We start from the raw sequence: 12,727 nt of genomic DNA, 5'->3' as shown, positions 1-12,727 counted from the left end.
GAGAGAGAGAGAGAGAGATGAGAGAGCATGAGAGAGGAGAGAGAGAGAGGGTTGGAGCGAGGGGGTTGGAGCGAGAGAGAGAGATTGTGAGGAGGAAGTTGCTAATAGGAGCTGACAAACGCTGATGCGTGAAATGACTTTTACTGATCACAACGCTAGATGGGAATGGGGTTCTATCTAAATCACACCCCCCTAAAAATGGCTAGGTGGAACAATGCAGATAAGCCAACAAGTCTTGGCAGTAATGGCAGCAGAATTAATTTGAAGTAGGAACTACCCGTCCCTTAAATTGTAGCTATTTATTTTATTTTAGTTATCCTTTCATCCTGTCTCGTGTTCTTAATGGAACGTATTTCTGCTACTTCTTCTTTTACACGCTAATTCTGTTTAATTCGCCAATATTTTAGCAGTCAAACATGCTCCCACAGGTGCAGGCAGAGCCTTATTAGCTAGTAGGAATATTGTGGCCTGACTAAAACAAGTCTGATTTGTGTATCAACCATTACTGGCTGAAGGAGAGGGAACAACCCCAGGGGAGGAATGTTTCCCCAGGAGGAGTATAAGGACCGATCTATCTTTTAACGCCAGACCAGTATACATATTACACTGTATATACAAAACCATGTTTATTATTTAATTCAAATGATTGGAATCGGCTATTTCAGTCACACCCGTTGGTGACAGGTGTATAAAATCGAGCACACAGCCATGCAATCTGCATAGACAAACATTAGCCCCGTCATAGGATGCCATCTTTCCAACAAGTCCATTTGTCATATTTCTGTCCTGCTAGAGCTGCCCCGGTCAACTGTAAGTGCTATTATTGTGAAGTGGAAACATCTAGGAGCAACAATGGCTCAGCCACAAAGTGGTAGGCCACACAATCTCACAGAACAGGACCGCAGAGTGCTGTAGTGTGTCTGTCCTCAGTGAAACACTCACTACCGAGTTCCAAGCTGTCTCTGGAAGCAACATCAGCACATTAACAGTTCGTTGGGAACTTAATGAAATGGGTTTCCATGGCCAAGCAGCCGCACACAAGCCTAAGATCAACATGTGCAATGCCAAGCATCGGCTGGAGTGGTGTAAAGCTTGCCACCATTGGACTCTGGAGCAGTGGAAACGTGTTCTCTTGGTTTGGACCCCTTAGTTCCAGTGAAGCGAAATCTAAATGCTACCCCATACAATGACATTCTAGATGATTCTGTGCTTCCAAATGTGTGGCAACAGTTTGGGGAAGGCTTTTTCCTGTTTTACCATGACACTGCCCCCCGTGCACAAAACGAGGTCCATACAGAAATGGTTTGTCTCGATCAGTGTGGAAGAACTTGACTGGCCTGCACAAAACCCGACCTCAACCCCATCAAACACATTTGGGAAGAATTTCAACGCCGACTGTGAGCCAGGCCTGATCGCCCAACATCAGTGGCTGAATGGAAGCAAGTCCCCGCAGCAATGTTCCAACATCTAGTGGAAAGCCTTCCCAGAAGAGTGGAGGCTGTTATAGCAGCAATGTTCCAACATCTAGTGGAAAGCCTTCCCAGAAGAGTGGAGGCTGTTATAGCAGCAATGTTCCAACATCTAGTGGAAAGCCTTCCCAGGAGAGTGGAGGCTGTTATAGCAGCAATGTTCCAACATCTAGTGGAAAGCCTTCCCAGAAGAGTGGAGGCTGTTATAGCAGCAATGTTCCAACATCTAGTGGAAAGCCTTCCCAGAAGAGTGGAGGCTGTTATAGCAGCAATGTTCCAACATCTAGTGGAAAGCCTTCCCAGAAGACTGGAGGCTGTTATAGCAGCAAAGGGGACCAACTGCATATTAATGCCCATGATTTTGGAATGAGATGTTCAAGCAGGTGTCCACATACTTTTGGGCATGTAGTGTAAGTATGTTTTGGCTTGCAGTTCTGCATCATGCTTCACCTTTCTGTCTTGTTCTGCCTTTGATTCTTGGGGTTCTACTTTGAAGGGGTGCTAAGCTGCCGTCCTGAACCGTTCTCCAATATTTCAATTGCAGTTTAGCCTTTGGCACCGAGGTTACACTCTGTCAAATCACCTCAATAGAGAGGGGCTGTACCCTTCACCCAAAGGAGGACATTTTGACCTGTGGGAAGAGCTGCTTTCTATACAGACATTGGCTACGGGATAGAGGTATTAAAATGCGACTTGCATTACAGCTCTAAATCCCTTTGAAGGGGAAGTGACCCTTGACCTGCGTCATGCTGAGTTTGACAGGCAGCTTCTGTTGCCTCTTTCTGTGTGCCCAGCTCATTTGCCACAGTTTGGCCCCTAAGTAAATAATTGTTTCTAACTTTAACCCTCCCGTCCAAATTATACACCCGGGTCTGAAGAAACCCTTTCTGTGAGAACATGGCAACGGTCCAAGTGTATAAGCTGTACCAGTGTGGTTCTCAGATGAAAAGTCCCCCCCTAAAGACCTCAAGCAGCTCTTCGGTGTGGCACTGGCATCAGTTGGGAAAGAAAACCCGTGAGTGTACAGCTGAAAAGACCTCAAGCAGCGCTTCGGTGTGGCACTGGCATCAGTTGGGAAAGAAAAACAGCTGAAAAGACTCCAAGCAGCGTTGCAAAGCATACGATGGCATCATGCGTCTGACACCGTAATTGACATCCACGTCTTCAGGGAACAGTGGGTTTAACTGCCTTGCTCAGGGTCAGAATGACAGATTATTATTATGTTTTACCTTGTCAGCGCTGGGATTCGATCCAGCAACCTTTTGGCTACTGGCCCAACGCTCCTACCTGCCAGTCTACCTGCCGCCCACAGAGAACATAGTCTAACACCATGGAGTCTCTTCTTCAGTGTTTAAAAACAGACTTCCCTACATAGTGCACTACTTTTGACTAGGGCCCATAGGGCCTATTGGGCCCTGGTCAAAAGGAGTGAACTATGTAGTGAATATGCTGTCATTCGGGATGCAGCCTGTGCTTCAATGAGCCGACTCTTGTCTATAAATGCCCCTAACAGGTGGCGAGTCATTGAGACATGTTGTGGCATTTAGAATCATTCTACTCTCGGCTGACTGGGAGACTGGGTGTCACACTGGTTATGAGTGGAAGGCATTGTGCTCGGTGCTATTTTAAATCTGGCCACTCCAGCTATCAAAGAAAATAAGCTGCCATGGCACATCTAAGCCACTACCATAATTAAAGGAAATAAGCTGCCATGGCACATCTAAGCCACTACCATAATTAAAGAAAATAAGCTGCCATGGCACATCTAAGCCACTACCATAATTAAAGAAAATAAGCTGCCATGGCACATCTAAGCCACTACCATAATTAAAGAAAATAAGCTGCCATGGCACATCTAAGCCACTACCATAATTAAAGGAAATAAGCTGCCATGGCACATCTAAGCCACTACCATAATTAAAGAAAATAAGCTGCCATGGCACATCTAAGCCACTACCATAATTAAAGAAAATAAGCTGCCATGGCACATCTAAGCCACTACCATAATTAAAGAAAATGGAGTCACTCAGTGGGTCAAGTGTTGATAAAAGCACTGAGTTGTTTTGTCCGGTTGGTCAGTGGACTTTGTCTGCAGCCTGATTTCCTCCCATTAAGAGTACATCTAGCGTGCACACACACCGATCTGCAAGCCCACATCCACCAACCCCAATGGAAGTGTTTACACATACAGTACCAGTCAAAAGTTTGGACACACCTCCTCATTCAAGGGTCTTTCTTTATTACTATGTTCTACATTGTAGAATAATAGTGAAGACATCAAAACTATGAAATCATGTTTAAAACACATATATATATATATATATATATAAAAAATATATATATATATTTGAGATCCTTCAATGTAGCCACACTTTGCTTTGAGTTTTGCACACTCTTGGCATTCTCTCAACCAGCTTCATGAGGTAGTCACCCGGAGTGCATTTCAATGAACAGGTGTGACATGTTAAGTTAATTTTGGGAATTTCTTTCCTTAATGCATTTGAGCCAATCAGTTTTGTTGTGACAAGCTAGGGATGGTATACAGAAGATGGCCCTATTTGGTAAAAGACCAAGTCTATATTATGGAAAGAACAGCTCAAATAAGCAAAGAGGAACAACAGTCCATCATTACTTTAAGACATGAAGGTCAGTCAATGCAGAACATTTCAAGTACTTTTAAAGTGTAAGAACATTGAAAGTGCAGTTGCAAAAACCATCAAGCCCTGGTTTTCATGAGGACCGCCACAGGAATGGAAGACCCAGAGTTACCTCTGCTGCGGAGGATAAGTTCATTAGAGTTACCAGCCTCAGAAATTGCAGCCCAAATAAATGCTTCAGAGTTCAAGAAATAGACTCATCTCAACATCAACTGTTCAGAGGAGACTGTGTGAATCAGGCCTTCATGGTTGAATTGCTGCAAAGAAACCACTTCTAAAGGACACCAATAATAAGAAGAGACTTGCTTAGGCCAAGTAACACAAGCAATGGACATTAGACTGGTGGAAAGCTGTCCTTTGGTCTGATGTACACTTGATGTACACTTTTTGGTTCCAACCACTTGTCTTTGTGAGACGTAGTGTGGGTGAACAGAGGGTCTCTGCTCGTGCGGTTCCCACCGTGAAGCATGGAGGAGGAGGTGTGGGGGTGCTTTGCTGGTGACATTGTCAGGGATTTTATTTATAATTCAAGGCACACTTAAACAGCATGGCTACCACAGCATTCTGCAGCCATGTGCCATCCCATCTGGTTTGCACTTAGTCCCACTATCTTTTGTTTTTCAACAGGACAATGACCCAATACACTGGCAGGCTGTGTAAGGGCTATTTGACTAAGAAGGAGAGTGATGGACTGCTGCATCAGATGACCTGGCCTCCACAATCACCTGGCCTCAACCCAATTGAGATGGTTTGGGATGACTTGGACCGCAGAGTGAAGGAAAAGCATCCAACAAGTGCTCAGCATATGTGGGAGCTCCTCCAAGAATGTTGGAAAAGCATTCCAGGTGAAGCTGGTTGAGATAATGCCAAGAGTTTTCAAAGCTGTCATCAAGGCAAAGGGTGGCTACTTTGAAGAATCTAAAATATATTTGTTTAACACTTTTGCTTACTAGATGATTCCATATGTGTTAATAGTTTTGATGTCTTCACTATTATTCTACAATGTTGAAAATAGTAAAAACCCTTGAATGAGTAGGTGTGTCCAAACTTTTGACTGGTATTATAGTCCAGGAAGGGTTTCCTTATTTTCACAATGTTTAAGTAATCTTCTTCGTAGGAATACACTTATTAATCTTCTAGTTGAAACTTTCACTGCTTTCAAAAAGTATTCACATCCCTTGGATTTATTCCACATTTTCTTGTTAAACCTGAATTCAAGATGTATTAAATAAATATTTTTCCTCACCCATCTACCTATACACAATACCCCAAAATAACAGTGAAACATGTTTTTGCAAACGATTAGGTATTAGGCATTTATTGAAAATGAAGTTCAGAAATATCTCATGTACAGGAGGGATATAGTGATGGGAGAGGGCCCCTCCCCCACCCGGACGGTCTGACTGCCCCTCCCCATGCGCACACACACTAAAATCTTCCCCCAGAGACTTTCTAGCTAGACACTCCGGGCCCCAGAGCTCCCACCCTCCAGCCTGGCCTCCCTAATGAGGGCTGGCCCCTCAGTGTTTGATCCTGTAGCCAACCCGAGGCCCCCAGCCTCATGCATATTCAACACCCCTCAGACCAAACACTCCCATTGCTCCTGGGTGGCTGTTCGATGTCAAAGCCAGTTAGACAGAAGGGAAGAGAAAAGATACAGCCGTGTGTCTGTGTCCTGTGCGTGTGTCTGTGTCCTGTACGTGTGCGTGTGTCCTGTGTGTGTGTCCTGTGTGTGTGTCCTGTGTGTGTGTCCTGTGTGTGTGTCCGGTGTCTGTGTCCTGTGTCTGTGTCCTGTACGTGTGTCTGTGTCCTGTGTGTGTGTGTGTCCTGTGTCTGTGTCCTGTACGTGTGTCTGTGTCCTGTGTCTGTGTCCTGTACGTGTGTCTGTGTCCTGTGTCTGTGTCCTGTACGTGTGTCTGTGTCCTGTGTCTGTGTCCTGTACGTGTGTCTGTGTCCTGTGTCTGTGTCCTGTACGTGTGTCTGTGTCCTGTGTCTGTGTCCTGTACGTGTGTCTGTGTCCTGTGTCTGTGTCCTGTACGTGTGTCTGTGTCCTGTGTCTGTGTCCTGTACGTGTATCTGTGTCCTGTGTCTGTGTCCTGTACGTGTATCTGTGTCCTGTGTCTGTGTCCTGTACGTGTATCTGTGTCCTGTGTCTGTGTCCTGTACGTGTGTCTGTGTCCTGTGTGTGTGTGTGTCCTGTGTCTGTGTCCTGTACGTGTATCTGTGTCCTGTGTCTGTGTCCTGTACGTGTATCTGTGTCCTGTGTCTGTGTCCTGTACGTGTGTCTGTGTCTGTGTCCTGTACGTGTGTCTGTGTCCTGTGTCTGTGTCCTGTACGTGTGAAACTACATCATTGATCTGTTACCTTCCTTTCCACAGATGTTCATAAATGATTTAACAGCTGACGTTTTGGCTTTTCCTACTTTCCAAACTGCAACAAGCAAAGAAATATTTAAAATGATCTTAGTGTGTAAATGCTAAATGATGCATATCAAAGCCAGTTAGACAGAAGGGAAGAGAAAATATACATAACTGTTTTTAAAATCTATACTGTGTATTATTATTATTATTATTATTGTTATTATTATTATTTAAATGTTTTAACCTTTTATTTAACCAGGCAAGTCAGTTAAGAACAAATTCTTATTTTCAATGACGGCTTACACCGGCCAAACCCAGACGACGTTGGGCCAATTGTGCGCCGCCCTATGGGACTCCCAATCACGGCCTGGATTCGAACCAGGGTGTCTGTAGTGATGCCTCAAGCACTGAGATGCAGTGCCTTAGACCACTGTGCCACTCGGGAGCCCCAAATGGGCATAGCAATAGCAGGATCATAATAGTTCGTTCTCTCTCTGTCTCCAGGATGGAGGTCTCCTCATCAACAACCCCACAGCGTTGGCCATCCATGAGTGCAAATGCCTGTGGCCCAATACGCCGGTCCAGTGTGTGGTGTCACTGGGTACGGGCCGCGTGGAGACAGCTGGCAAAAACAACACCACGTACACCAGCCTCAAGACCAAGCTCACCAACGTCATCAGCTCTGCCACCGACACAGAGGGTACGTCTGGGTGGGTCCATGTACCCTCTGATATACATCTCTGCATCACTTCAGCAATACAAATTCTATAAGTCACATGCAACGAATACAACAGGTGAACAGTGAAATGCTTACTTACAACAGGCTCTAACCAACAATGCAGTTTAACAATGTAAAATAGGACAAAGAATAAAGTAACAAGCAGCTGTAAAATAACAATAATGTTCTAATGGACACTTTGATTCTCAACACATTTCCTGGTAAGGATGAGATGAAGGCAGTCTGTGGTTAGAGTAAATGTATTTTATTTAACCAGGCAAGTCGGTTAAGAACAAATTGTTATTTACATTGACTGTCAAACCCGGACGACGCTGGGCCATGGCCGGATGTGATACAGCCTGGATTCGAACCAGGGACTGTAGTGACACCTCTTGCAATGAGATGCAGTGCCTTAGACCACTGCGCCACTCGGGGGCCCAGTAAAACAGGCATGCCCACACAGCCCCTGCATGACTTCAGGTCTACTTCACACCTTATCTCTGTGCACACCAACACAGCCTGAAAGCTACACTGTTCCACACAGAGGGGTGAGGTGGTCTCAGTGAGTGTCGTGGTACTATAGGGTAGAGTGTTTTTGAAGAGGAAAACAGGCTTTAAGCGTGTTAATCTGCTGGTTATAAATAACCCCTCTGAAAGGGAGATGGGTGTAGAGAGGGAAAGATTCATCCCAAACTACAGGAGCACCACACACAAAGACACAGCACTCATCTGTTTCACCACTGATACAACACAGAGACACAGCACTCATCTGTTTCACTACTGATACCACACACACAGAGACACAGCACTCCTCTGTTTCACCACTGATACAACACAGAGACACAGCACTCATCTGTTTCACTACTGATACCACACACAAAGACACAGCACTCATCTGTTTCATTACTGATACAACACAGACACAGCACTCATCTGTTTCACCACTGATACAACACACAGAGACACTGCACTCATCTGTTTCACTACACTACTGATACCACACACAGAGACACAGCACTCATCTGTTTCACTACACTACTGATACCACACACACAGAGACACAGCACTCATCTGTTTCACTACACTACTGATACCACACACAGAGACACAGCACTCATCTGTTTCACTACACTACTGATACCACACACAGAGACACAGCACTCATCTGTTTCACTACACTACTGATACCACACACAGAGACACAGCACTCATCTGTTTCACTACACTACTGATACCACACACACAGAGACACAGCACTCATCTGTTTCACTACACTACTGATACCACACAGACACAGCACTCATCTGTTTCACTACTACAACACAGACACAGCACTCATCTGTTTCACCACTGATACAACAGAGTGAATGCAGTTTTATTTGATCTATATCTCCAGGGTGGAGTGTTTTTGTAATGAGAACACTAAAAGCAATCCCTCCAGCATCTGTGTATTTGTGGTGATAATGATATTATATAGAGCATTGGTTGGGACCCAGAATCCACCACACAGCCTCCAGATATGTCATCTGAAAAGTGTGTTGAACAGAGTCAAACTCAATCCGTTATGTACTATAATGGCACACGTCTCCTGAACTGAGACTCATATTCCCACAGAGACGTGAGTGAGGTAACATTGACGGGAACAGCTGCTGCAGTGTTAACTATAACCACAGACTTAATGGGTTCTTATTGAGACAAGTAGTGAGAATTAGTCTCCAGGTGTGTAGTTTGACAATAGTGTTAATAGAACCAGTGTTTTAGCTCCTGAACTAACACTAACCTCAACCTCACTTTCATGTCTCTGACCTGCTGTTTCCTATTGGACAAGTCCCTTCAGGTACATCTAGACTGTTTCTGCCCTCATGACTCTCTCTCAAACTTCAGACTGTTTATTTCTGTGTGTATACTCTGTGTTTTGGGATACTCCATTGTAGCCCACAATTTATCTTTACGTTTTTGGGACTTAACCTTGTCCCTTGGAGGAAGATGTTTTTAAGAAATAGTTATTCAACGATGATGTATTTGTACCATTTTGACCCGTTCGTGTTTTTGTGTAACCTTCACACCCCCTCCCTATTCTCCCAATCAGAAGTCCACATCATGCTCGATGCCCTCCTTCCACCCGACTCGTACTTCCGCTTCAACCCTTATATAAACGAGGACATCGCCCTGGATGAGAGCCGTGGTGAGAAGCTGAACCTGCTGCAGGCCGAGGGCCTGCGATATCTGGACCGGAACCAGGAGAAGCTGCAGAAAGCTGCCCGGATACTCACCAGGGACAAGACCACCGTCCAGAGGCTGACTGAGTGGGCCAAGCTCAAACGTGACATGTACGATGGTATTCCCATCTTCAACTCCAAGCTGTAGGGGAGTAGGTCCCAGGCTCCACCACCACACAACACTAACTTCACCTAAAACTGGACTCTCTCCTAACACTGAATCCATACATAGAGTAATAGAATCTATATGTTAGTCTCTGTGGTTGTAGACTGTATTTTAAATTGGTAGAATACGTTTACTGTTGTGTTTTTACTGCACCCATTTACGTGTTACTGCACCCATTTATGTGTTACTGCACCCATTTATGTGTTACTGCACCCATTTACGTGTTACTGCACCCATTTGACAGTGACTGTTTGCATGCTCTGGCAGCACTTGGAGGGGAGGGTGAGAGAGAGGGCTCTGGCAACACTTGAGGGAGAGAGAGAGGTCTGGCAACACTTGGAGGGGAGTGGGAGAGAGAGGGGTCTGGCAACACTTGGAGGGGAGTGGGAGAGAGAGGGGTCTGGCAACACTTGGAGGGGAGTGGGAGAGAGAGAGGTCTGGCAACACTTGGAGGGGAGTGGGAGAGAGAGAGGTCTGGCAACACTTGGAGGGGAGAGAGAGAGGTCTGGCAACACTTGGAGGGGAGAGAGAGAGAGGTCTGGCAACACTTGGAGGGGAGTGGGAGAGAGAGAGGTCTGGCAACACTTGGAGGGGAGAGAGAGAGGTCTGGCAACACTTGGAGGGGAGAGAGAGAGAGAGGTCTGGCAACATCACCAACATAATGTTGCTTATTATCATACTCTGTAAGCCAGAGTAGATAACTTACCAATAGCCCACTAATATATCTATATAAGGCTCTGGTTAGAAGTAGTGCATTATGTAGGAGATGAGGTGCCATTTGGAACAGAACTGTGGACTGACTGTTCTCCAATGAAGCACTTTTTCACCTTTTTAAAAAGATCACAACCATGTATATCCTGACACTGTATAAGAGATATATCTGGGATATATTTTGGATTTAAATCCATTTTAGTTAGTTTTAACTTTGACTTGAACTGAATCTGCCACCAATAACAGAATTTTAAAGGTTAGGACCATAAACAAACATATACCATTTTTTTGGGGGGGGGGGAGAATAACCATCTTGTCATGTTCAATGGTTGGTTATCAATGTTTTACTTGAATGTATGCCTCAGAGAGAGAATAATGGCTGGTCACTTGACATTTCTGTTTCTTGTACTTTTTAACACCAATGCAGCTAGTGGTCCTTTCATTTGATTGTTTTACTGTTGGCGGTGATATTGGTACATTCATCAGGGTGCAGATTTCTTGACATATACTGTATAAATCGTTCATAAAAAAAATGTACCAATGTAATTTAGAGGAAGATGTTAGCCACTGACCTGGTTAGTTCACACATACAGCTGCTTTAGATCACAGAGTAGAGTCCTAATCAGGATCCATGGCTGTAAAATGCAAAATGTTCACTTCTCACTTGTTTGATTTGAAAGAATGTGTTACGGAACAATGACTTGACTGTTTCATTATTATTATTAAATTGTAGCTATAGTTTGAAATGCATTAAGATTTAAAATGCTCCTGAATGAAGTCTTCTGCCTCTGTGTTATTTACATTTAAATCCATGCTGATTTTGTTTTATTTTTTAGCTTTGGAGTCATTTGTATCCTTCTATAATTGATTAGCATGAGCGATGCTGATGTTCTGCATCCACTAATAACAGGTTGTGAACACTTTCCTTTCTCCAATTTGCTGTTTTCCAGACATGGGTTCAAGTACTATTTAAAACACTTGAAGAAATTGAACGGGATCTTCAGCACTTACGAATTCAGGACATATTTTACGAATTGGCTTTCGTTACATATTCTACGAAACGGGTGCCGTTGTTGTACACGCGAGCGCTACTTTCAAAACTACTGGCTGAGATTACACACCACCTTGTATAACGCTTTTTTTTTTTTTTAAGCTGTGCTTGATACAGCTTGCATGGCACAATAGAACCAATAGGATAGTCCCAAAATGGCAAACCCTGCCCACCCGCACTCCAGGAAGGCTAAAGCAAATGCTCACCGTATTTGAAAGATTTCCAATAGTATTTGAACCCAGGTCTGTTATCTCCATCCTAGCTACCCTGAAGTGCTATTTCCCCTGTGCTATGCTATTGTCTGCCATGTTGTGTTATTATTACTGCTAGTTTGAATCATGTCGGTGTAGCAGAGGGACTGTATACTATTATTGGCTGCTGCTCACTGATACTGTTGCTCGGGAACTGTTACAGTAGTGTCTGTGGCAAGTCAACGATGATGGCATAGCCTAAAGATCTTACACAGCATAGACTCATTTCAACTGTCAAACCTGTGTCCCGTATTCATCAAGCATCTCAGATAGGAGTGCTGGTCTAGGATCAGGTCCTCTCTCCAGATTAATCTAATTCATTACGGTCAAAAAAGTCAAACGCTGATCAGTAGTCTATAGTTCCCTACCAAGCAAGAAGGCAGTAAATTAGTTAGTCATTTTTGCTATGTTAAATATGTGCTTAATGATGTGGACAAGTATCCTGTCTCTGTGTTTTGGAGGAAATGGGGGGTCATGTTAGCAGTAACTTCATAAAGTTACTGTGAAACCAAGGTAAATGAAAGCCATTTTTCTCAGTTCCACGCTATGAGCAGTTACTGCCTTTTTTGCTTGGTAGGGCAGTGTGCTACTCAGATGTTTTAAATAGGGTCCCAGGTTGATGACTGTGTAGTCAGGATGATGTCTTCGGTCCCTCCGGAGTGATGAAGACAAGATGGACAGAGATATTGACTTGATTTGTTTTAAATACAGTTCTCCTATTGATCCCATGTAAGCAGTGTGTGTGTTGAACATGTATATTGTGGAATTAAAATGCATCACTGAAACACTCTGACACTTCTTGCATCGTTTATTATGGATATTATATAATTATCTGAGTAGTGCTGTTTTTCCCCCCAGTAACAGACAACTTGTTGATAAAGCATGAAGTGTACATCCTTGATGTTTTCTTGTATGTTTTTTAAATCATGTTTTTACATGGGTGATACAGCACATGCACACGGCACCACTTACATAAACTGAGTGTACAAAACATTAGGAACATCTTCATAATATTGAGTTGCACCCTTCTTGCCCTCAGAACAGCCTCGATTCGTCGGGTCATGGACTCTACAAGGTGTCAAGCATTTCCACAGAGATGCTGGCCCATGTTGACTCTACAAGGTG

General features: G+C 44.1%; 1 protein-coding gene across 3 annotated transcripts in view; it reads left to right on the top strand.

Annotated features, from left to right (window-relative positions):
* The window catches only part of LOC109867042 (calcium-independent phospholipase A2-gamma), a 39,063-nt gene extending 26,668 nt beyond the window's left edge, over positions 1-12,395 (top strand). For 2 of the 3 annotated variants that reach the window (XM_031801322.1, XM_031801321.1), the window contains exons 9-10: positions 6,991-7,186; positions 9,294-12,395. In XM_031801322.1, the coding sequence (XP_031657182.1) occupies positions 6,991-7,186; positions 9,294-9,571 (474 nt within the window). In that variant the 3' untranslated portion in view covers positions 9,572-12,395. The remainder of the gene's footprint in view (positions 1-6,990; positions 7,187-9,293) is intronic. The other variant, XM_031801323.1, reaches the window with a different exon arrangement.
* Positions 12,396-12,727: the final 332 nt, after the last annotated feature.

This window comes from Oncorhynchus kisutch, linkage group LG22, assembly GCF_002021735.2.
Source record: "Oncorhynchus kisutch isolate 150728-3 linkage group LG22, Okis_V2, whole genome shotgun sequence".
Taxonomy (NCBI): Eukaryota; Metazoa; Chordata; class Actinopteri; order Salmoniformes; family Salmonidae; genus Oncorhynchus; species Oncorhynchus kisutch.
This window is presented reverse-complemented; position numbering and strand designations above follow the sequence as displayed.